The sequence below is a fragment of the Colias philodice genome, chromosome 24, assembly GCF_061535455.1.
Source record: "Colias philodice isolate Cphi_HAF_F1 chromosome 24, ilColPhil1 Martin Lab GWU primary, whole genome shotgun sequence".
NCBI lineage: Eukaryota > Metazoa > Arthropoda > Insecta > Lepidoptera > Pieridae > Colias > Colias philodice.
In genome coordinates this window covers 410580-433571 of record NC_143109.1, presented here as the reverse complement: position 1 = coordinate 433571, position 22992 = coordinate 410580, and the positions used below count along the sequence as shown (strand labels likewise).

General features: G+C 33.5%; 1 protein-coding gene across 2 annotated transcripts in view; it reads left to right on the top strand.

The window, feature by feature from the left end:
- Positions 1-2141: 2141 nt before the first annotated feature.
- The window catches only part of LOC149477582 (dual serine/threonine and tyrosine protein kinase-like), a 42087-nt gene continuing 21236 nt past the window's right edge, over positions 2142-22992 (top strand). For both annotated transcript variants that reach the window (XR_016317573.1, XM_089710418.1), the window contains exons 1-3: positions 2142-2367; positions 17347-17476; positions 18709-18869. Coding sequence is in view for 1 of the 2 variants with exons in the window: in XM_089710418.1 (XP_089566544.1) it covers positions 17368-17476; positions 18709-18869 (270 nt within the window). In the remaining variant the exon portion in view is untranslated. The remainder of the gene's footprint in view (positions 2368-17346; positions 17477-18708; positions 18870-22992) is intronic.

The window sequence follows — 22992 nt, the reverse complement described above, 5'->3', positions numbered from 1 at the left end:
AATTATCAAAATTCAAAAAAAAATTTTTTTAAAGGATTAATACTCATTGGTCTTCAACCAACTCGAATAAATTAATGGAAAAAATAACTTTTAGCAGTATTTATCAATAGATTTTGTAAGGCAAAAAATGGGAAATTTAATGAATTTATAACGTTCTAATTAAGAAAATCATAAGTTTTTCGCAAATTGTATTCAGCAGTTTTTAATAACGACTATATAAGGATAATAATGCGCTGATCAGATTGTGTAAATTGTAATCGGTTGCAACGTAGTGAGTGCACAAACTTAGCTCGAAATGTCTTTGGGGGAAAGAGACTTATCTTGAAGGCCTGATTAAGGTAACATAAAGTAACTTTACAAATGTGAAAAAATTCACGCGCATTGCGTATATAACACTAATTGATAAACAAGAAAAAAAAATTCAGTTTATCATTTCATTAGCCGGGAAAAAATTGTCAAATAACTTGTTGAAAACGCAATTTTGCTAGACTGCAGCCTTAAGATTAGTACGTATTTGTAAGTGAAAGTGAATTGGAGTAACATAAAGCTATTGTCATTGTCTTATAACAGCTGTTATTTATTGCAAAAAAATTATACACAAGGAAATAAAACTTGATGTGACTGTACAAAAACCCGGTTGATTATTTTTTTATATATATTTTTCCCGTTATGTATGTGTTATGATCTAATATAAAAACAATATCTCATGTGTATTGGTCCAACTCAAGGGTTCAGGCCCAACTTCCATAGTAAAATGCCCATTCTCCTTTGCAAAAACATTACCTACATACCTACCTTATTATGTATAACTACCTTAAATCGAACCTGATTGCTGATAGTTATTTACATGAGGGAGGGTAGATTGAATATTTACCTACCTACATAAAAAGAAGAAAATATAATGAAAAAAGTACCTATTGCGAACGCTTTTTGGAACGAAGTTCCTTATCGCGCGTTGTGAAAGGGGGCTAGACGGAAAAAAATTCTTACGAAAAGTTGTCACGACACTTTTTGCTAGAGTTGTAAGGGCGCGGGCACACGATGCGTTGCGGCGCCGCACCGCAAAGATTTCACCGTGTCAGTGGGCACACGAGTGGTGCGGCGCCGTAACGTTGTTCTGTCGCAGCGGCGTCGTAGCAGCGTTGCACAGCGTGTCCTTCCTTGTGATGCAAAACAACTGAGCGGTGCCGCTCCGACGTCGCACCGCATTCACCCCTCCCCGCCTCGTCTTGGTGGTTACAAGTCCGGTGCGGCGCCGGAACGCATCGTGTGACATGCCACAGATATTTCTATGTAAGACGACGCAGCGACACCGCTCCGGCGCCGCACCGCCGCCGCAACGCATCGTGTGCCCCCGCTCTAAGCCGTGCGGCGTGCGCGTGGTTCTCTGTCTGTTTCTCTCTAACTTATCACTTCGTTCCATCCGGATGTCCCTTGACATGGCTCACTTTTTAATTAATTAAAGAGATAAAGTTTAGAGATATTATTATTATTAGACCTAGGCCAACAATGTGGGCAAGAACTTTGAATAAATTTATCCCTGAAATTAAAATAATATTTTAATAATAAATTGAAGTTTTGACCATTAAATTTGCAAGTAAGTAGAATCGAAAATATAATTTTTTATCCACCCTCTGTGGACACTTAAAATTGCTAAATTATTTACATAAAAGATTAGGTACGTTTGTAATATAAATCTTATATATAAAATTCTCGTGTCACAATGTTAGTCTGCATACTCCTCCGAAACGGGTGGACCGATTCTCATGAAATTTTCTGTGCATATCGGGTAAGTCTGAGAATCGGCCAACATCTATTTTTCATATGTACCACGGGCGAAGCCGGGGCGGGCCGCTAGTGATTATATAAAAAACTTGTGTCGTTTGTTCCTATTTGAAACTTAAACACAAATACTTTTAGCTGCTGTTGTAGTTTCAATTTGTAACTGTTGTGAATTCTTATGAATTTGTCAAAATAACCAATTAAAAGATCTTTAAATATTTTTCTTGAAATTTTTTTTTTCTTGAAATAAATTCAAACGGACTAACATAATTATTTTCAAGCGGAACGTCTCTGAGTTAAATGGCAACCGTAATGTCAGTTGTCAAACTGACTGCTGACATATTATTGTGTCAACTTCAATTCCTTATTCGTTTTTCAACTGTTGCAGAAGAAACCGCTGCCTGAACTCCGAATTTTACGAAAGAAACAAGTTTCCTTTTGTTTCTTATTTTTAATTTAAGTTTCATAATGTTAAATAAGAAAAGAACTTAGTGTGTTGTTATATTGTGTGATTTAAAGTGCAATCAAGTGTTGAAGGAATCGCTTTGCAATATAAATTAGCAAGAATACTATTGCTCCATACCTGTAAGTTTTGCATTGTTTATTTACGCAGAAGCCGAATAAACTTGCTTTATAATTTGTGTACTTGTGGGTTTCGCTCGATAAAATACGTGTGAAGTGTTGCGGAACGATATTTCATAATGCACAAGGCGTATTTATTTTTTCTGCTTACCTTCTTATAGATCAAGAAAATTGAATATAGAACGGCTAAACTGTACATTATAGGGCGTGGAGTTGAGAGTCGTAATTTTTTTTGTGGTTATCTATTATCCTATGGAACCTAAATCTGAAATTTCACAGCGCGAAAACTTTTTGTTTTTGAGTCACGAATTTTTGAAAATCGGAAAATTTTACTCCATTTTATCTTTGAAACGCGAACTTACTGTTATGACAGTGTCAAATTGGGGTTGACTTTAGAAACGTGCGGCACGAATTTCGGCGCGATTTTAATTTTTATCGATCGATAATGATGCCCCGAAACATACATTAGCGGCTTTTCGTGCGGAAACGTGTAATTACAGAGAAATCTTTTTTTTAATTTTTGAGATTATGTTCAAAATTGTTTGAGGTACATTGACAAAACTACAAGAATTGTGTTTGAAAGAGATAACAAATGTCTTAATGTACATATTAAAAACCATAGTTCATTCAAAAGCATGTTGCTGAGGGGACAAAAATTCATACGGGTTATTGGCGAGCATATGACTGTTTGGGGCAATATGGGTATGTTCATAAAAAAGTTAATCACTCAGACCCAGACAACCCATTTGTTGCCTCTGACCCATTTGAGTCCCAGTGGCATGTTGTAAAAAGATTTTTTAAAAAAGATAACTATAACCACCCAGCAAACTTTGGTGATAATATTATAGAATATGTGGAGACGATGGGTGGAAAAAAATAAAATGGATCCATTCATTGCCATTGTAAATTGTATCAAACATGTATACAAGATTTGAAAAATAATTATTAAAAAAAAATGTTTTTATTGTATGTAAGTATATTGCACACAAATTGTTAATCACAGAACCGAATCTGTCCACCCCGATTCCACGTGGTACTTGTCTGTCATACACTAGAGTGTATTTAAAAAGTCGGAGGCGCGGAGGAGCGTGGCGCCCGCGTGTGCTGAGGAGCAGGCAGAGTCAAGCGAGCCGGAGTGGCTGAGGCTGGTCGCCAAAGGCGACCAAAAAGCCGAAGCTACGAAGGCGAGTGAAGACTCCTGCCTGCAACGAGGTACACGGGGGCAAGCGCCACGTTCTGCAGCGCCGGAGCAGTCAAGAAAGCCCATAATCTTCGTTATATTTCTAACTACATCACTACATAGTATAAAACAAAGTCACTTTCTCTATCCCTATGTCCCTTTGTATGCTTAAATCTTTCAAACTACGCAACGGATTTTGATGCGGTTTTTTTTAATAGATAGAGTGATTCAAGAGGAAGGTTTTAGTATATAATTTATTAGGTTTAAGTCAAAGCGGGCGAAGCCGCGGGCGGTAAGCTAGTATAAATATAATCTCAAAAAAAATTAAAAAAAAAATAGAAGGGGGGGTTTCCTCACCCCCCCACTTTATAGGGGGTCTCCCCTTACCTCCCCCCTCCCTTTCCCTCCCCTCCCCCCCCTTAATTCGTGCCGCAAATTTCTAAAGAAATACCTCAAATTGACCTACAGCGATTGTCAAACGCGTTTCATTTCAGGTAAAACATTTCTATCTAACAAAAAAAATATTATAATTTAAATTTTATTTATGAAATTTGTATATTTTTTAACAACAACATTAAAAATAATTATTATTATACTCTGTCCATTATATTATTTGCTTTTTGACAGCTTCACGCCTATGTATAATTGTATTGTCTATGTTAAAATGTCATACAAATAATTATCGTACTTCATGGACAGGTCCCGCCCACTTAGTGATGCCTACACAGAATTATTCAATGATGGGTCGATAGATTAAAATAATCGATAGAAATACTCTGTAAAATATATCCGATACAGAAAAACTCTTCTATTATGTTATATAATTTAAACGTAAAGACAACCAAATTGTAAGATAGAAACCAATAAATAATAAAATATTAGTTTAGTTTAGTTTTAATATACAATGCATAGATATGTGGTCTTATTATTACATATCTTATTAGTACGTTTACGTTGTAATTATTATTTACGTACCTGATTCGATTTATGATAATATTTTGAATTTATAATTGAAATGGTATCACAATCGATAATCTTTTGAACATCACTTCTGGTATCACCCGTCGAGCTGTCAAAAAGCAATTCTTATAGTGGACAGACTATAAGTATAGTTTTTGTAAAATAGATTAAATAAAATAAAATTATTAATATTCGCAATTTATAATTTAACAAAAATATTAATCGAAGTGTCTAGTCGTCCGCTAAACGGATGAATAAAATAATTTAATCGTCCGATTATTCGGATTACTAGATAACCTTTTAACACTAAAGCTAGTTGGGTTGGACTAAAGCAAAGGGGGCGCAGGACTTTTGATGGAGTTGGTGTCATTTTAACACCTATTTATTATTGTTTTATCGTAAAGATAACGCTAATATAAGCATGTTTTATAGGAACAACTTTTCTCTAAAATCAAAAATGGCGGAGATATTCACCCTCAATTCGTTAGGTTAGGTTTAGGTTAGGTTAGCCTTTAGGTTAGGTTAGGTTAGGTTTCTTAAAAAAAAACTACACAGAAATAGGAGCCCCGCGAAGCGGGGCTCCGTCGACGCGCAAAAAAAATCAAGTTAGGTTAGGTTAGCCGTTAGGTTAGGTTAGGTTAGGTTTCTTAAAAAAAAAAAACTACACAGAAATAGGAGCCCCGCGAAGCGGGGCTCCGTCGACGCGAAAAAAAAAATCTAGTTTAGGTTAGGTTAGCCGTTAGGTTAGGTTAGGTTAGGTTTCTTTAAAAAAAAAACTACACAGAAATAGGAGCCCCGCGAAGCGGGGCTCCGTCGACGCGCAAAAAAAAATCAAATACCTACGTGTGCCCTCCTCCCCCCACAAAAAACCTATAATACGTGCGGCAGTTCTCTAAAGAAACCCCGATAACCTAACTATATAGATAAATAGATGTTATCGGACGATTAAATTATTTTATTCATCCGTTTAGCGGACGACTAGCGCTGTCCAATATTAATTGTACGCTTTGTACCGTGGAACAAAACAATAACGACGTCATTTTCAGTTACCGTTCGTTTGCTGCCTTTCAGTCGAGATCGTTTCGTGCGTACTCCTGTTAAGCCCTAAAACTGTACAAAACTATTAAACTTTTACTTTTAGCATACAAATAGGTAGCGAGGAGCGAAGCGACGAGCGTGTTAGGTTAACATTTAAACTGCCGCACGAGCCGAGCGAGCGAAGCGAGCGTGCCGCGGCAGCGGCCGGCGAGTGCCAGAAGCGACTTTAGGGCGATTCCCACTCAAACAAAAAAAAAAAACTACAGGTCATACTAATGTCTATTACATTAAATCTGTCATATTTCAAATCAAAGAGCTTTGCGCCCCCTTTGCTTTAGGCGGACCAAAACTTAATTTGTAAATATCTCGAAAACTATTAATTTTCGCGCCCCCCCCTTTACAGGGGAAGTTCCTAGTACCCACCCCCCCCTCTCTCCACCCCCCACTACCCCCAAATTCCACGCCCTATAATGTACAGTTTTACCTATAGAACTGTTAGGTAACCAATTAAATGATACGTTGATATAACTAGATATAATATTATGTATTCTGCTTTTGTTATATTCACAACATAGGTTGCATTAATTAAAAATTAATATGTATTACCTATGTAAATTATTGTTGATTTTTTGTTTGATTGGTTTATTCAATATGTAAAATGTAATAAATATGTTTTCTAGGGCTTAATCATTATTATTAGATTAGCAAAAAACATGAATACAGGATAATAAGAAATTATTTGATAAGTAATTTAAATTTCAAGGTCTAATAACTCAGTGAAACAGTTTGAGAAAAACAAATTTACCACCTGATAGTAATTTTTAATTAACATTCACTTGTTATACATGCTAATCTATATTTATTACCTGAAAACTATTTGCAATTTGATAATATAATCTATATGTACCTAAATAATAATGAATTCAACTATTTAAATATTGAGAATGCAACCAATTCAACTATGATTTCGGGTAGTTGGTTTTACAATAATTAACGGTAATTTGGTATAAATTTATAAAGAATAGAAAAAATCGATCACATGGTGGGACTCGAACCTGCATCCTTTCGCGCCATTCCGAGCGGATGCCCGGACCAACTCGGCCACTCGTGACCCGCCAGAGAGATCTAATCTATTTTATTCTTTCAGTTTTATGTGTCTAAGGGACAAACCGCGGTAATACAGTTTTTCAGGCACAAATATTCAGGCTTAGTCATATGAATAGCATTCTATCTATACTAATATACTAATATTATAAAGAGGAAAGGTTTGTAATTATGTATGTATGTATGGTTTTCACGCATAAACTACTGGACCGATTTTGATGAAATTTGGCACAGACAATCTTTAGACCCTGAGAAAGAACATAGGCTACCTTTTATTGCGAAATATGTACCACGGGCGAAGCCGGGGCGGATCGCTAGTGTTAATATATTTTGGGTATTGCATTGCTTGAAAATACTGCAATTATGTACATATACAGGGTGTCCCGCTTTCGGTATACTAAGCGCAAAGGGACTTGTAGTTTTGCATACGCTGAGTACGTAAAAAATAATTATAAAATTCCAGACGCATTTTTTTTTTAAATAGAGGAATTCTTAAAATTCCATGTGTACACCCCCAACAAGCAAACCGCCCAACTTTGCCACCCGCATGTGAGCTATCGTTTAAGATTATGTTTTCATAGACAAAATACTCACATTAGCGAAGCGGTATATGCCGGCTGCGCGAAGCTAGAGACGAATACATGGATTTTAAGGAAAAATTTAGCAAAAAATTTTTCGCGTAATTTTGTTATTTAAGTATTTTTTATGTGATCAGTGTATGCAAAACTACAAGTCCCTTCGCGCTTAGTATACCGAAAGCGGGACACCCTGTATATAATGAAGCAAGGAAATACTTAGAAATGCATTCCTTAAAACTGTAACCATAATATTAAAAAAAAAAAAACCCGTAAATATATTTCTTTAGGATATTTCTTAACAAGCGTTATCCTAAATTAGTTATTCATATACATATTGCTATTTCGTATTTGATATAATATAATATAACTTCATTTAAGAGTTTGTTTGTTTGTTCGAAAGCGCTAATCTCAGGCACTACTACTGGTCGATTTGAAAAATTCTTTCGGTGTTAGATAGCCTATTTATCGAGGAAGGCTATAGGTTATATATCATCACGCTAAAACCAACAGGAGCGGAGCACTGCGAGTCAAACCGCTGTTGTAAAAAAACGAGGAAAAAATATGACACTGGTCTCCCCGTGACTACGCTCGCTGTAAAGTGTTCGAAACGTCGGGAAAATAATATAATGAACAAATCGCGTTTAAAATCCGTTAAAAAGTATTTAATTTCTAAATATGACACTGTTCGCATAGAAATCTACAACTCATTGATATTATTTAAAGAATAATGTTTACTATAGCTACAATTACATTTAATTATCAAATATTTGTATGTATGTTGAACCTGTTCTGATAAACAAATAACTCTTATCTATTGTTTAAGTAATTGGTTATGGTATATTAATTAATTGTTTAAAAGAATATGTAATTTTAGTGGCATAGTTGCTCTACCTGGCTTTGTCCATAGCAAGATAAAATTAATGTTCTTGTACCAGTTTATCACTTGCTATGGAAACAGAAAATATCATCAGAAACTATTTTTATGCAATTGTTATTTAATAAATTTTAGTTGGCGTACAATATTATCTGTATATGAAATATTTCTTCTGTTTGTGATTGTCACTGATTGCCTAAACGGCTGGATCGATTTTAATGAAGTTTTTTGCATGACTTCATTATAAATTGAGAACAGCTTAGATTCAAATGCAAGTGAAGCTGTGATAAAATGCTGGTGGTGTGCTTTTCTATTTTTATGTGTCATGATAATAATATTATGCAGTTATATAGTCAGGGTGGGTAATTGTGAACAGGGGTGATTGTAAACAACTAACAAGAATTTTTTTCTATAATCAGTCATATGAATTTCCAAATGTTTGAAAACCGGAATTGTATCTATATAAAAATAACATAAATTGAAGTCGGTGCCAAGCACTAAGCACTTAGTATTGAGCCCGTGCACTGACATCAAATCTGTTTAGTAAATAGCACATCTAAATAATATGTAGTAATTAATAATTTCAAATCTTTTTTATTTTTTTTCTTTTCCGTTTTTGAAGTCGGTTGTTTTTAACGTAGTTGGTTGGTAGGAATTGAACCTCCTTTTTTTTGAAGTCGGTTAAAAATGAAATATTATTTACAGTTGTAAAGTAGAGTTGTTTAGAATAGGTATTAAAAGTGTAAGTGGAGTTGTTTCCAATCAGCCCTGTTCACAAATATACACATTGACCCTTATAAAATGTTTCTACATATCCAAAATAAATGTTTTTGTATATATTTTATCAAATTATCTGCCTATCTTTCAAAGGATCTTTGTGAAATTCTACACTAATTAAGTAAGTCTGGTTTTAAGGTGCCTTATTTTTTTAAATAAACGTTCGTAATTATTTAAAATGTCAAGGAATATATCGTTCTCTTTCTAAGTTATCTTTTGCACATTTTAATCTGATCTTGATCATGATGATAAAAATAATTATACATAATATGAATAATATAAAGTTACTTGCTGTGGCCCACGGCTTTACCTGCATTGCTCCGACCTATTGATCTCAGCGTGATAATATAATATTATAGCCTTACTCTATGTTATAGATGCATGGTCAGGCAATTTCCCGATACGTGTAGATGAGCGAGTGAGACGTCAATCTGTTTTATGCGTGAGAGTGAAAGAGCGCGGCTTATGCTGCTTTTTAAACTACATTATTGTTGGTTATAATATGTCTATTCATTTGATATGATGATATGATATTGCCTAATAAATTCTATTTTGTTAATGCAAACTCAGGATTCTAAAAATAATAATGAAAGAATACTACCTTAGTTAAGTAAACATATAACATACAGAATAACTGTAAAATATCTTGTCGTTTAATCATGTACTTACAAGTAAGAAGTAGGTTTTAGACTTTTAGGTACATGCTCTGCAACTTGGTTCCAGTTTTATGCATTTGATCATGTTTGCTTATCAATGTTCAAATAAAAGACCTTGCCATAGTGTAGTTACACATTGTTTTTATAAAGTAAACACAAAGTGCCAAAAAGTTGAAGAATTAAAAGTACTAAATAGGACTGATTAATTTCACGAATTTTCTATTGCTACGAATTAACGAGCCTATAATTATTATCAAATACCTAATACATGATGTAAGCATGATAATTATGCATTATAAATGTGTAAGTTCATAGTCGTACACAGTAAGGGTTGAATCTTATCGTATTAAAGGAAATCGATTTACTTGACCACACTTCGCGTGCGTCGCGGTAAACAGAATGTAAAACTGTCGCCTGTAGGGCTGCCACCACTCTTATTTAATTTACTTTCACATAAGCTGATAAATTATAGGAGTTTATATATTATGTGGATAAATGGTTATATACATCTGAGAACGGAAAAAAAACTTAAACACTTTAAATACAAGTTATAACTATACTCTGTCCATTATATTATTTGCTTTTTGACAGCTTCACGCCTAAGAAGGATTGAATTGTTTAGGTTAAAATGTTATACAAGTAATATTGTACTTCATGGACAGGCCACGCCCACTTAGTGATGTCTACACAGAATTATTCAATGATGGTTCGATAAATTATAATAATCAGAAAGATAGAAATACTCTGTAAAATATATCCGATACAGAAAAACTCTTCTATTATGTTATGTAATTTAAACATAAAGACAACCAAATTTTAAGATAGAAATTAGAAACCAATAAATAATAAAATATTAGTTTAGTTTAATTTTAACATAAAATGCATTGATATGTGGTCTTATTATTACATATTTTATTAGTAGTTTACGTTGTAATTATTATTTACGTAGTTACCTGATTCGATTTATGATAATATTTTGAATTTATAAAAGGAATGGTATCACAATCGATAATCTTTTGGACATCACTTTCAATTCTTATAGTGGAGAGACTATAAATATTAGATGTCACACTGACGTGACATGATCAGTTACTATTGTGCTAAAATGACTTGATTGCAAAATTTTTATGGGCTTTTCTATACACAACTTCTTTTTTTGTGGCTATTATAAGTAAGCTATAGTTATACAGTTTATAGTAGCACAAATTTTGCAAACGCGCATAAGAGCGTTTTGATGGAAGAAAGGAACTTTCACATATAGATTGAATTAAATAATAATTCAATATTTTCATTCGTATTACATAGCTTTTTATCGAAATATGATCACTGTTCCAATAAACTTTTATGATTCATAAGCGAGGTACTTACATAACTAATTAAACACCGGCCCACCGACTTCAGCTGTACAAGGCTCAGGTGCGACCGCATATGGAGTACTGTTCTCATCTCTGGGCCGGAGCTCCACAGTACCAACTCCTTCCTCTTGACCGCATCCAACGTCGAGCAGCTCGAATTGTCGATGACCGTAGGCTTTCCGATAGGCTCGATCCTCTGTCAGTGCGAAGAGACGTTGCGTCTCTCTGTATACTGTACAGAATCTACTATGGGGAGTGCTCTGAGGAATTGTTCCATCTACTACCAGCCGCACAGTTCCACCACCGGACCACACGCCGTAAAAATCTGTTCCATCCGCACCATCTGGATGGTTGGCGCTCCACCACTGTCCGCTTCACCCGCAACTTCCTTCCGCGTACGGTGAAACTGTGGAACAATTTGCCACCTGCGGTGTTTCCGAACAACTACGACATTGGGGCCTTCAAGAAAAGAGCTTATTTGTCCATAAAAGGCCGGCAAAGCACCTGCAACACTTCTAGTGTTGCAAGTGTTTATGGGCGGTGGTGACCACTTACCATCAGGTGGCCCACCTGCCCCTTTGCTTGCTCTGACATAAAAAAAAAAAAAAAAAAAAAAAAAAAAACACAGGTGTAGCAACCCTACCAGCAGGGACAGTGTCCTGCGGGTTATCAGCCGCAACCTTGTTTATAGGCCACTCTCCTTGATCTCAACGTCGTTGGAAGTCTAATATAGTAACTATTTATTTCATAATTCGATTATAGTATTTTTCACCAAGTTTTACTGGGAGTAGTCTAGTCAGAAAGTATAAGACGTGTTAGTTGATAAACCTTCCAAAAATATGATCGATGGCTTATTTGGAATGGCATCTAGGAAAATGTATCTGGATATTATAGCACAATAAAGTGTAATAGATTAAAGTAGTATGCGATACTTTAGTAATTGCTCATGTTAATATAATCTCATTACAATTAATTAGGAGTTAACTTATACTTATCCGATTAAATGTTAGTAACCTTTTTGCTTTGTACCTATAAATTCAGTAAACCACAGCACCTTTTAGGATGAACATGAGGTAGTTGAAAGACCTACGGTAAAAGTAGGCTACGTCATTAAAGCTGTGGCTTTTTGCACAAGTAAAACCGTGCGGTGTAATTAGTACATAATTAAATTGGTCAATGTGTATCTTATATTTCACATACGTAATCCCATGAATTTATCTTTATTTATTTATTTATTTGGAGATCTTACAGAAACAATTAAAGGGATATACATAAATTAATGACATAAACAATATCAAGCAATAGGGGGAAAAGACCCGTGGTGAATAATACAATGATAAGCACGTTTTGAATGATTCAATTTATTAAATCTGTATATTTTATGTACATAATATTGTTATGTAATTAATTTAGTGCCAAAGCTACTTTGAGACAGAAATTACTGCTACAGAATAATACTTACATAGAGACCAAATACTTAGTTACTTTTGGTTTCAAAACCTACGTAGTGTATTCGTCGCATTAGCAATAGCACCCGTCCGATTAGGGCCCTTCTGGCCTCCTCCACTCAAGCGACAGCTCAAGCCGAGGTTCGTGGTCCCCGTCAAGGGGGGACGCCCTTGTGCATGTCGCTACCAGGGTGAACCTTCAGTTCACCCCCGCGTCCGCGTTAAAATGTAGAAGCCCTTCTGGCTAACATTGAGAGACACCACACAAAAAAAAAAAAAAAAAAAATAGCAATAGCATTCATTTTTCATAAGTTTTACATTACGTTTTACACTCGAGTTTCTAGAACTGTTGAGTTTTCTTGAAAATTAATTTCTTGTAATTGTAGTTTCTTTCTCATTAGTTAGTTGCCATTCAGGGTTGTGGATTAAAATGGCCCTTGTTACAGTATTATGTTAATTAAATTTAAATAGGCATAATTATTTTTTAAATGTAAAATAATTTCTCGTAGGGTATTATCCTACGTTTTAAATACTTTTTCTTTATTTTTTTGATGCACAGAGAAAGTATTTTCTTGTTAAATTAAATATAATAGGTTTAGGTTCTGACTTCGTCCGTGTGAATGTTGTCGTCATAGCTTTTAACGAAAAGTCTTCCCTTGTGAGATTTTAGCTACGTCCCATAATTTAAGAAGCAGTTGTATTTTAGATTTAAGTATCAACTAGAGCAAGGTATTTCTATAAAATATTCAACAAAAAAAATCTTTAAATTCGAAAATTATTGTTCTATTCTCTTCTATTGTCCAAAATGTTGCAATGTAAATGTATTTATGATAACCTTTATTTAATTTAATCATTGATCTTTTTTCCAGGTAGCAACTATTTTTATTCGTTATAAAATTATTTTAGTCTATCGAGTTATTTAAAACATATTACATATCATGAGCTTGTTTCAAGTGAATGCTAGTTCTTTTTCTTTCAAAAAGTCGAAATTTAACTGTATACCTATTCGAAAATGTCCTTTTTTTAAAGCCGGTTAAATGGGATGTAGATCAGTTTTATTGACCTTGCTAGCGATTTCGCAATGAATAATTTAGATTCGTCATACGCTATCAAGAGCTGATTCAGCATGGAAATGTGTTTGAGAGAGATTTCGAGATTCATTGATAAAATATAGGTAATACCTGTCTTATATCTGAATAGCCGAAGGTTATAAAAAGGAAGAAATGTACTTTTTTAATTCTTACGCTATTGATAATTTTTCATAGATATTGAGATAAATGTACAATAAAGTAAAATTGTACAATAAAGAGTAAATAAATAAATAAATAAATTCACTCTAGTGTCGAATAATGGAGGAAATACTACAGAAGGTGATAAGCGCGGGTTAATTTGTTAGGATCTTATGTGAAAACAATTAATATGCTAATATGCTTTTATTAACACCTACAAAAAGCTACATAAGTAGTAAATTATAAATAGCAAAGATTTTTTTACCAAATAAGTTTTTGAAAATTCTTCTACCAGCCAAAAGTTTCATTATTCCTTAGTTTTTATTATTTACTAGCGGCCCGCCCCGGCTTCGCCCATGGTACATTTTTACGTTTTCTCTCCATAAGAACCATCCTCGTACTTCAAGAAATGTAATAAAAAAAGAATTAACGAAATCGGTTCAGTTGTTCTCGAGTTATGCGCTTACCAACACATTTTGCGATTCATTTTTATATATTATAGATTTATGTTTTTGTACGGGAAAAAGTTCTTTAAAAAAATGGCTCGCGCGTTAAAAGTAAAAACTGCCCTTCTCTAGATCTACCTATATCAATTATATTCTAAGTAGTAGCCTAGTTCTTCTAGAATCTAGTGCAATAAAACTTCAGCAGAATTAATATATCTAGGAGAAAACCTTATACTTATTTTTCCTGTTCCCTGGCTTAGTCCAGGAGGAATCGGCGCATGAGTACCGAAAACTATTCCACCTCAATTTTTTTACGTGATCCTCTTCAAATTGCCCTACTGATGATATAAATGCATGTTGCCATGGGGCAACCCGGTGCCATATTGTTTAAACCGAAATTGTTTAAACAATTGCAAGGAATTGTTATTTTTCAACCGGACAAATTTTTTTTATATTTTTTATCGAAATACCAATAAAAAAGGTCCAATTACTTTTCACGATAAAGTTAATATTTTCAAAGATATGAATTTTTTAAGGTTTGAAAAATCTCAAATTTGGGTACTTTCGACCCATGAAAAATATATTTAAAAAAAAAATAATATATAAGTAATATTTTTTTTTCAATTCTCTATACAATAGTTAATAATATTGTTAATAGAGATTTAAGAAAATTTCATTGTTTATATCTGTTTTTTAATTGTTAACTTCGCGCGCTCACAAATAATATAAGTTGCATACTTCTATGTGGTTGTGATTCAGAAGACTGTAAGAATATAATATATAAAAATAATATTGATAATAAATAAATACTTATTTTTAAATCTTGTTTTATTATTTCATACTTCTCCATCTATAACTTTCGTTTGAAGAAGTTATTCAATGTAATTAATAAGGTAAAAGACCTAGTTATTGACACTTTAAATTTTATTTTAGTTAAAAAAAAAACAAATCAATTCTAATAAATTAATAAATATAATTTTTGAATTAAAAATTTTAAGATCTTTGGTTTTTTGAGAACATTTCATTCTTTTAATTAAAATCAAATTGCGAGTGTCAAACAACTAGGCCAGTGTCAATAACTGGGTCTTTTACCTTACTTGCTGTTTCAATAACAAAAAAGTAATATAAACTGACAAAAAAGTAATTTTAATTACATGTTTCAATTTATGCTTAAATAACTTTAAAAAAATTGATTTCAGAAAAAAATATATAAGAAACAAATTGTAGACAATTTAATTATTAATAAGATTGCTCTCTTTAGAAATCTTGATAAAGTTGATAGTTTTTAAGATAAATGATAAATAATGATTCAAGACACAGAGAGGCCGATGCAGCGCATGAGTAAGAGAGAGACGGCGATACTTAAAGGTAAGCGGCGCGTACTTGTGAGCGCGCGAAGTTAACAATTAAAAAACAGATATAAACAATGAAATTTTCTTAAATCTCTATTAACAATATTATTAACTATTGTATAGAGAATTGAAAAAAAAATATTACTTATATATTATTTTTTTTTTAAATATATTTTTCATGGGTCGAAAGTACCCAAATTTGAGATTTTTCAAACCTTAAAAAATTCATATCTTTGAAAATATTAACTTTATCGTGAAAAGTAATTGGACCTTTTTTATTGGTATTTCGATAAAAAATATAAAAAAAATTTGTCCGGTTGAAAAATAACAATTCCTTGCAATTGTTTAAACAATTTCGGTTTAAACAATATGGCACCGGGTTGCCCCATGGCAACATGCATTTATATCATCAGTAGGGCAATTTGAAGAGGATCACGTAAAAAAATTGAGGTGGAATAGTTTTCGGTACTCATGCGCCGATTCCTCCTGGACTAGCTACGTATGAAGCTAATAATATCGATGCGTCACAGTATAAGATGTCGCTAGAATGGACAAATACTGTTCCAACTTATCGGTAACTGTTTATTTACAAACGGGTTTAATTGATATTGATACACGTCAGTTATGAATTCTGTACTGTACCATCTTATTTTAATTTTGTCACTAATCTTTCGCCCGCGATTCCTCTCATATCAAGTTTTGTTTTCTCAATAATATAATTAAATTAGCCTTTATCCTTTTCCAAGGTCTATTCTATTACTGAAAATAGAACCATTGGTTTAGTCGCAAAAGATAGTTGGATACGGTATATTTTCGATTTATAATTAAGATTTTATTTGTATAATTAAGATTTGATTATCATGGCCTTTACTCTCATAGGAGGCCCTGTCCCTGCAGTATGGATATGGACACATTACATGGACTGATGATGAGGATGATGAGATTTGGTATAATGATAGTTTTCTAATGTGTTTATCTAAGCTCTCGTATGCCATAGTTATATCAAATTCTCGTGAGGCATAATTGTCGGAAATAAATCTAATGATATGCCATTGTATTACGATGATAAGTCGATTATAACCCTATTAAGAAATAGCATTTCCGTTTCCTCGTCTCTTTTATTATCACTTAGGTAGTTTATGAAAATTATTGTTACATGCTTGATATATGATTTCAATTCGATTGCTCAATTTAATTCGATTGTTACGCGATAACAATTACTAAACACGAACTTAATGTTCTGTATAATATGTATTTGTATCTTAATATTAATGTTGGCAAAGATTACCTATTTTAGGGAAAAATTGCACTATTGAAATTTTAGGTACATTACAAAAGTGTCTGTGCCGTATTCTACAAAAGATTACTTTTAAGCTATTGCATAGCTTCTATCGCGGGCCTTGAGCGCGGGGACCGAATCCAGAAATTCCGTAAAGAAAAAACCTCACGCTCCCCACTCCGACGGGCACGGAGGTGTGGCTTGAAGCCTTGAAGGCATGCTATGCTATAGCTTAACCGCGGCAGTCCCCGAGTGCCACACGTCTTTTTTACAATGCTTTTAATTACCTTTTGCTTAAAGCGTATCTTTTATCTATATGGGCCATAGAAGGTCAACAATGAATATATGTTTTATCATGCAGTAGAACGCTAGTAAGAGTCAATAGATTAAAGAAAAATGTTAACAACATAATAATATAAGCCTCATTTATAGTGTAACTAGTTGTGCCTTGCGGTTGCACTTGTATTGCTCCGCTCCTATTGGTCTTACCATGAATCTCACGATTAAAGATCTATATCAGTATTATAGCTTTCCTCGATACATGGACCATCTAATAGTATAATAATTTTTCAATTCGCACCCGTAGTTTCTGAGATTATTGCGTTCAAGCAAACAAACACTTCAGCTTTATAATATTAGTATAGATTATCGCTAATAGGGGTGTAGTTATTGTGAGTAGGTATTTATTGTATGTAAATGGTTTCAGCACAAAGTCGTATGGGCACGGATGGCGGGTGGCGGCTGGCGGCGGTCCGCGGGGCGCGTGCGCACCCTGCGCGTGCTGTTGCGCGACACCACGCGTGCGCTGCAAGATGTGCAGGATATACTGCCTTGCGGTAAGTTGTGACTTGTGTTGCTGTTGTTTTTGTTTTATAGGCTTTGGTTGGTACTACTCCTCTTATAACTAGGGCAGAGGTTGTAGATAGATACTAATACCTGCGCACTTTACGTCAGTACAATGGAAGTGGGAATAATGTGAAATTAGATGCTTAATTGAGTTTAAACTTACAACATAATTAATACATCTACATATAATAAAGATACAACCTATAATTAATACATCTAGGAAGTACCTACAACTTAAACTTAAACAGTTCACAACAATGATTTAAACAAATTATGGTCTACATCATGAATGGGAAGGAATATTAATTCAAATACTACTGTTATATCCTGTTGTGAGACAATATTAGTATAGTCTATATTTCGGAATATACCACTAAGCTTAATAATAACGATGAATTTTCATGTGGATCCTATTACAACTTAAATTAGTAGAGAAAATACGAACCCGGCATCAGATCCATGACAGTCTCCTGGGAAATATCCGGGCTGATACCTGATAGTAACGATCATATAATATCCTCTGAAATATATTAGCTGTCTTGTGTCTAATGCTTTCTTTGATAAGTTCAGGTATCACACACACTTGATATTTTATAATGTACTTGAATGTATGCACGGAAATCTTTGTTTGACCACAGATTAGATACGTTTGACTATAAAATCATTATCTTAAAAAGTAAGGGTATTTATACATTATTTTGGGTACAAGATATTTTTCATATCTAAAAGAATGCTCTAGTATGCAATAATGCAAAGATTTAAGTTAGAAGTAAGAACATTTCTTAACAACAACCGTTCTGCTAAAAATATAAATATTGCTTTCAAATGCACCCCAGAGCTTCACAAATCGGTTTAGTTAGGCTTCAGGATATCCTGTTCCTTCAACAATATACACATCGCGTATATTATATAGTGCATGACATATTTTATTAAGTATTGACCACAACTTTAATTGATCCTTTAGATTAGCAATTTCATGTGCATTTGCTTCCGAAGGTATCAACTTTAAGATACGAATCGAATTTTCCAATCCCTCACTTATTCATGCGAAATTGTTACAAATAATCGAGAGATTAAAAGTTTTATAAATAAAAAGATTATGATCATACAGAGCTGTGATCGTACAACGTAGATTCAGAAAAAAGAGAGTCAAAACAATAAAGAGGGCATGTATACTGTTGCAATTAATAAATAAATAAAATGGTTTTTACTTTTTACATAGATGCGGAGGTATCAGAAAGAGTGGAAAAGCTCGGAGTACAATCCTCCCGGCCAACCGCTCTAGTGATCCTGGGAACTAGCCAACGGGCCAGAGCTCGTCTGCTGCACTGCGTCCTGGGGAGGAGACTGCTCCCGGAAAACTTGCCTAGGGGGTGTCGATGGGTATGTAGGTTTAAGTTTGGAGGCAATTTTTTAGTTAAACAAAGAATTATGAGGGTTCTGGAATATTATCAGTATAAATTAAATATTTATACTGATAATATTCCGTATAACCGACTTCAAAAGAAAAGGACTCCTCCTTTCTCGTTCTCAATTCGACCTGTTTTTTTTTTATGTATGTACACCGATTACTCCGAGGTTTCTAAACCGATTTACGTGATTCTTTTGTTTGATGCGGAATGGTGTCGAATTGGTCCCATAAAAATTTGATTCGGATAGGCCCAGTAGTTTTTATATCAAAATATCTCCATACCAAATTTCATGAAAATTGGTTCAGTAGTTTAGGCGTGATTGAGTAATAGACAGACAGAGTTACTTTCGCATTTATAATATTATTAGTATATTAGTATGGATTCACAACACTTATCTTAATCATCATGCAGATATATTAATATTGGGCTTAGGTTCTACTAATTTCAAGATTACTAGAATTATTGGGAAAATTAATAAAATAATAAAATATTTAGTTAAAAGAAATTTCTTAATACAATAATGAAACTTTTTTTTTAGAGGACATACAAATTATTCATATTATATTGATATTAATGAAGATTAAAATTGATAATAATATTTAACAAATAAATTTAAAAACAATTAAATTCAATATTTGTAACTAACTATCAGATAGGTATACCCAGAGGCGGCTCGTGACAAAATTTTATGGGTGTTCACTTGAAATAAAACACTGAAAATACATGGTGTAAAGCAGTACAATTTATCAAAAAAATTACTTATAAAGAAAATGCATACGTGATACGTCTTTCTTTTTGGTGTGCAAAAATACCTATAACTTAAAGCGACAAGACCGATAGACGCCAATTGCAGTTCATTCAACAAATGGTACCGAGATTGTGAATGTTTTTTTATCTTGATTGAAAGATGAGCTAAGTCGTCAACGCACGTTTCAGTCCAAGCACTCTCACCTCCGCCGGCCGCGCCCGCTTTAAATAAAAGACACGGAAAACAAAATAGTTTGTTGCTTTCATCACAACCACACAACCACGGTGTTTTCACATATTGTTCAGATTTAAACACACGCGTATATGTTTTCGTTTTTGTCGTACATTTTTGCGTAAGATCAAGTTCAGGCCGTGGCGGTCCCTTAGCTTTACATTCAAGCCGAATTTGTAACGTTTTATCACACTTTTTAATGAACGCCACATTATAATTATTGTTCATTTTAACACTCACAAGTAATACTGATAACTACAGGCTATTTCAACACGTATTTTATAATTTTAATTAGAAAATTGCATGAATCGCGCGCGTGCATTGAAGTTGACTCGAGTGTTTTGTTTATATTATAGAAGTGGTAACTGGCAACCTCGCGCGCAATCGCTGTCCTGCCTGGCGGTAAAAACGAACCGGCAACGTTTGCAGGTGCGGCGCTCCGAATTTTGCTACTTTTCCATAGAAAATCTTTTGTTTCACGCGCAGGGCTCTGGCAAAACCCTCTCTTTCACTCCTATTGGATTTCGTATTAGGAAATGTACTAAATCTTCTTTCATTGGAGCGCAATCGTGAGCGCTCCGCTTCGCGCGTTACATAATACAGTAGGTATTATACAGGTGTATGGGATGATGGAATGATGGATATATTCATTGGTATTAACAGTAGTTTTAAAGATTACGATTGATTTTAAATAGTAATAATTAATGGTAATAATTAAATTAAGGACTATGATTTTATTATAATTATTTATGGGAGTTCACTGCACCAGCGCTCCTTAGGGCGAGCCGCCTCTGGGTATACCTAGTTTAAATGATCAACTTAATGTGTATGTTAACATCGATGTTATTTAGAAACATAATAATTGGATTTCATTAAGTTGAATTTATTTTAATCAGGATTTAATAAAGAGGCTAAGTTATTAATTCACATCTAATTTATATGTTTGAGTTTGAATTCCTGTTCAAATATTCGTAATATAATTAATATTATGATAATTCAATGTAATTATACATAGTAATTTAATCAAAATTGTTAATGAATCAATGAGATAATCATTCTAATTATTATGCAAAAATGGGGTTTGGAATGTTAAAAAAAAGGAGACCTTTTTTCTACGCGTGTTTAAATATAGTATATATACTAGATTTCCGCCCGCGGCTTCGCCCGCGTTTTCAAAGGAAAACCCGCATAGTTCCCGTTCCCGTTGGATTTCCGGTATAAAATGTGTTAATCCAAGTGTTGTGTTCCCTATGTGTTAATCCAAGTTACCTTCTATATGTGTGCTAAATTTCATTGAAATCGGTTCAGTAGTATTTGTGTGAAAGAGTAACAAACACACACACATCCTCACAAACTTTCGCATTTATAATATTAGTAGGATTAAATTTTTTAATTTATCTATCAAATTAAATACTAATGAAATAAATAATAATATTACCTTCACAATCGCCTAACAACGGTTTAGAGCAATCTTCCGTATCCTCTCCCATCTCACGGAACCGTTGTATTAAGTTCTCTTCTGAATTATTTATGAGAAACACGAAATATAAGGTTATTTATTATGCATACCACGTTTAAATATAGTTGAATCGTTTCTATCGCCTTAAATACGTATTTTATCATAATCTCTATAATATTATTTTTTATTGACTTATCGAAATTTTCCTGACATAGAAATTTTCCCCACAAAGAGAAATTTTCCTGACGTATAGAAATTCTCCTGTCTTATCGAAATTTTCCCGACTTTTGGATTTTTCCTGACTTATAGAAATTTTTGCGGCAAAGAGAAATTTTCCTCACGTATAGAAATTTTCCTGGCTTATAGAATTTTTCCTGACGTAAAGAAATTTTCCTGGCGTATATAATTTTTCCTGGCTCATAGAATTTTTCCTGACGTATAGAAATTTTCCCGACTTATGGAATTTTTCCTGACGTAAGAAATTTTCCGGACTTATGGAAATTTTCCTAATCTTTATAAATTTTCCTGACGTATAGAAATTTTCCTGGCTTATAAACATTTTGCTGACTTATACAAATTTTCCTTATCTATACAAATTTTCCTTATCTATATAAATTTTCCTGACGTATAGAAATTTTCCCTGTTTATAGAAATGTTCCTGGCGTATAGAAATTTTCCTTTCTTATGGAAATTTTCCAGCTTATAGAAATTTTCCTGGCGTAAAGAAATTTTCCTTTCTTATGGAAATTTTCCAGCTTATAGAAATTTTCCTGACGTATAAAAATTTTCCTGGCTTATAGATTTTTTCCTGACTTATGGAAATTTTCCTTTCTTATAGAAATTTTCCCGACATCGTAATTTTGCCGACATGGATTTTTCCTGGCGTATAGAAATTTTCCTCACGTATAGAAATTTTCCTGGCTAATAGAAATTTTCCTGACGTATATAAATTTTCCTGACTTATAGAAATTTTCCTGACGGATAGAAATTTTCCTGGCTTATAGAAATTTTCCTCACGTATAGAAAATTTTCTTGTTTATAGAAATTTTCCTTATGGAAATTTTCCAGCTTATAGAAATTTTCCCCACTTATGGAAATTTTCCTGACTTATACAAATTTTTCCTGACTTATCGTAATTTTACCGACTTATGAATTTTTCCTGGCGTATAGAAATTTTCCTGGCGTATATAAATTTTCCTGACGTATAGAAATTTTCCTGGCTTATAAAAATTTTCCTGGCTTATAAACATTTTCCTGACTTATACAAATTTTCCTTATCTATATAAATTTTCCTGACGTATAGAAATTTTCCCTGTTTATAGAAATTTTCCGGGCGTATAGAAATTTTCCTTTCTTATGGAAATTTTCCAGCTTATAGAAATTTTCCCGACCTATGGAAATTTTCCTGACTTATAGAAATTTTTCCCGACTTATCGTAATTTTTCTGTCAATCGAAATTTCCCTAACTATTGTTAAAATCATTTTCTAATCTTCCTAAAATTGGACATTTTTACGACTGATTAAAGTACTACCAACCACCCACCTATTCCCACCCACATCCCGTACGCTATGCTCTCTATCCACAGGCCGCGCGTGCGCAGAATGGCTCCATACCAAATTTTATGCAAATTGGTTCAGTAGTTTAGGCGTGATTGA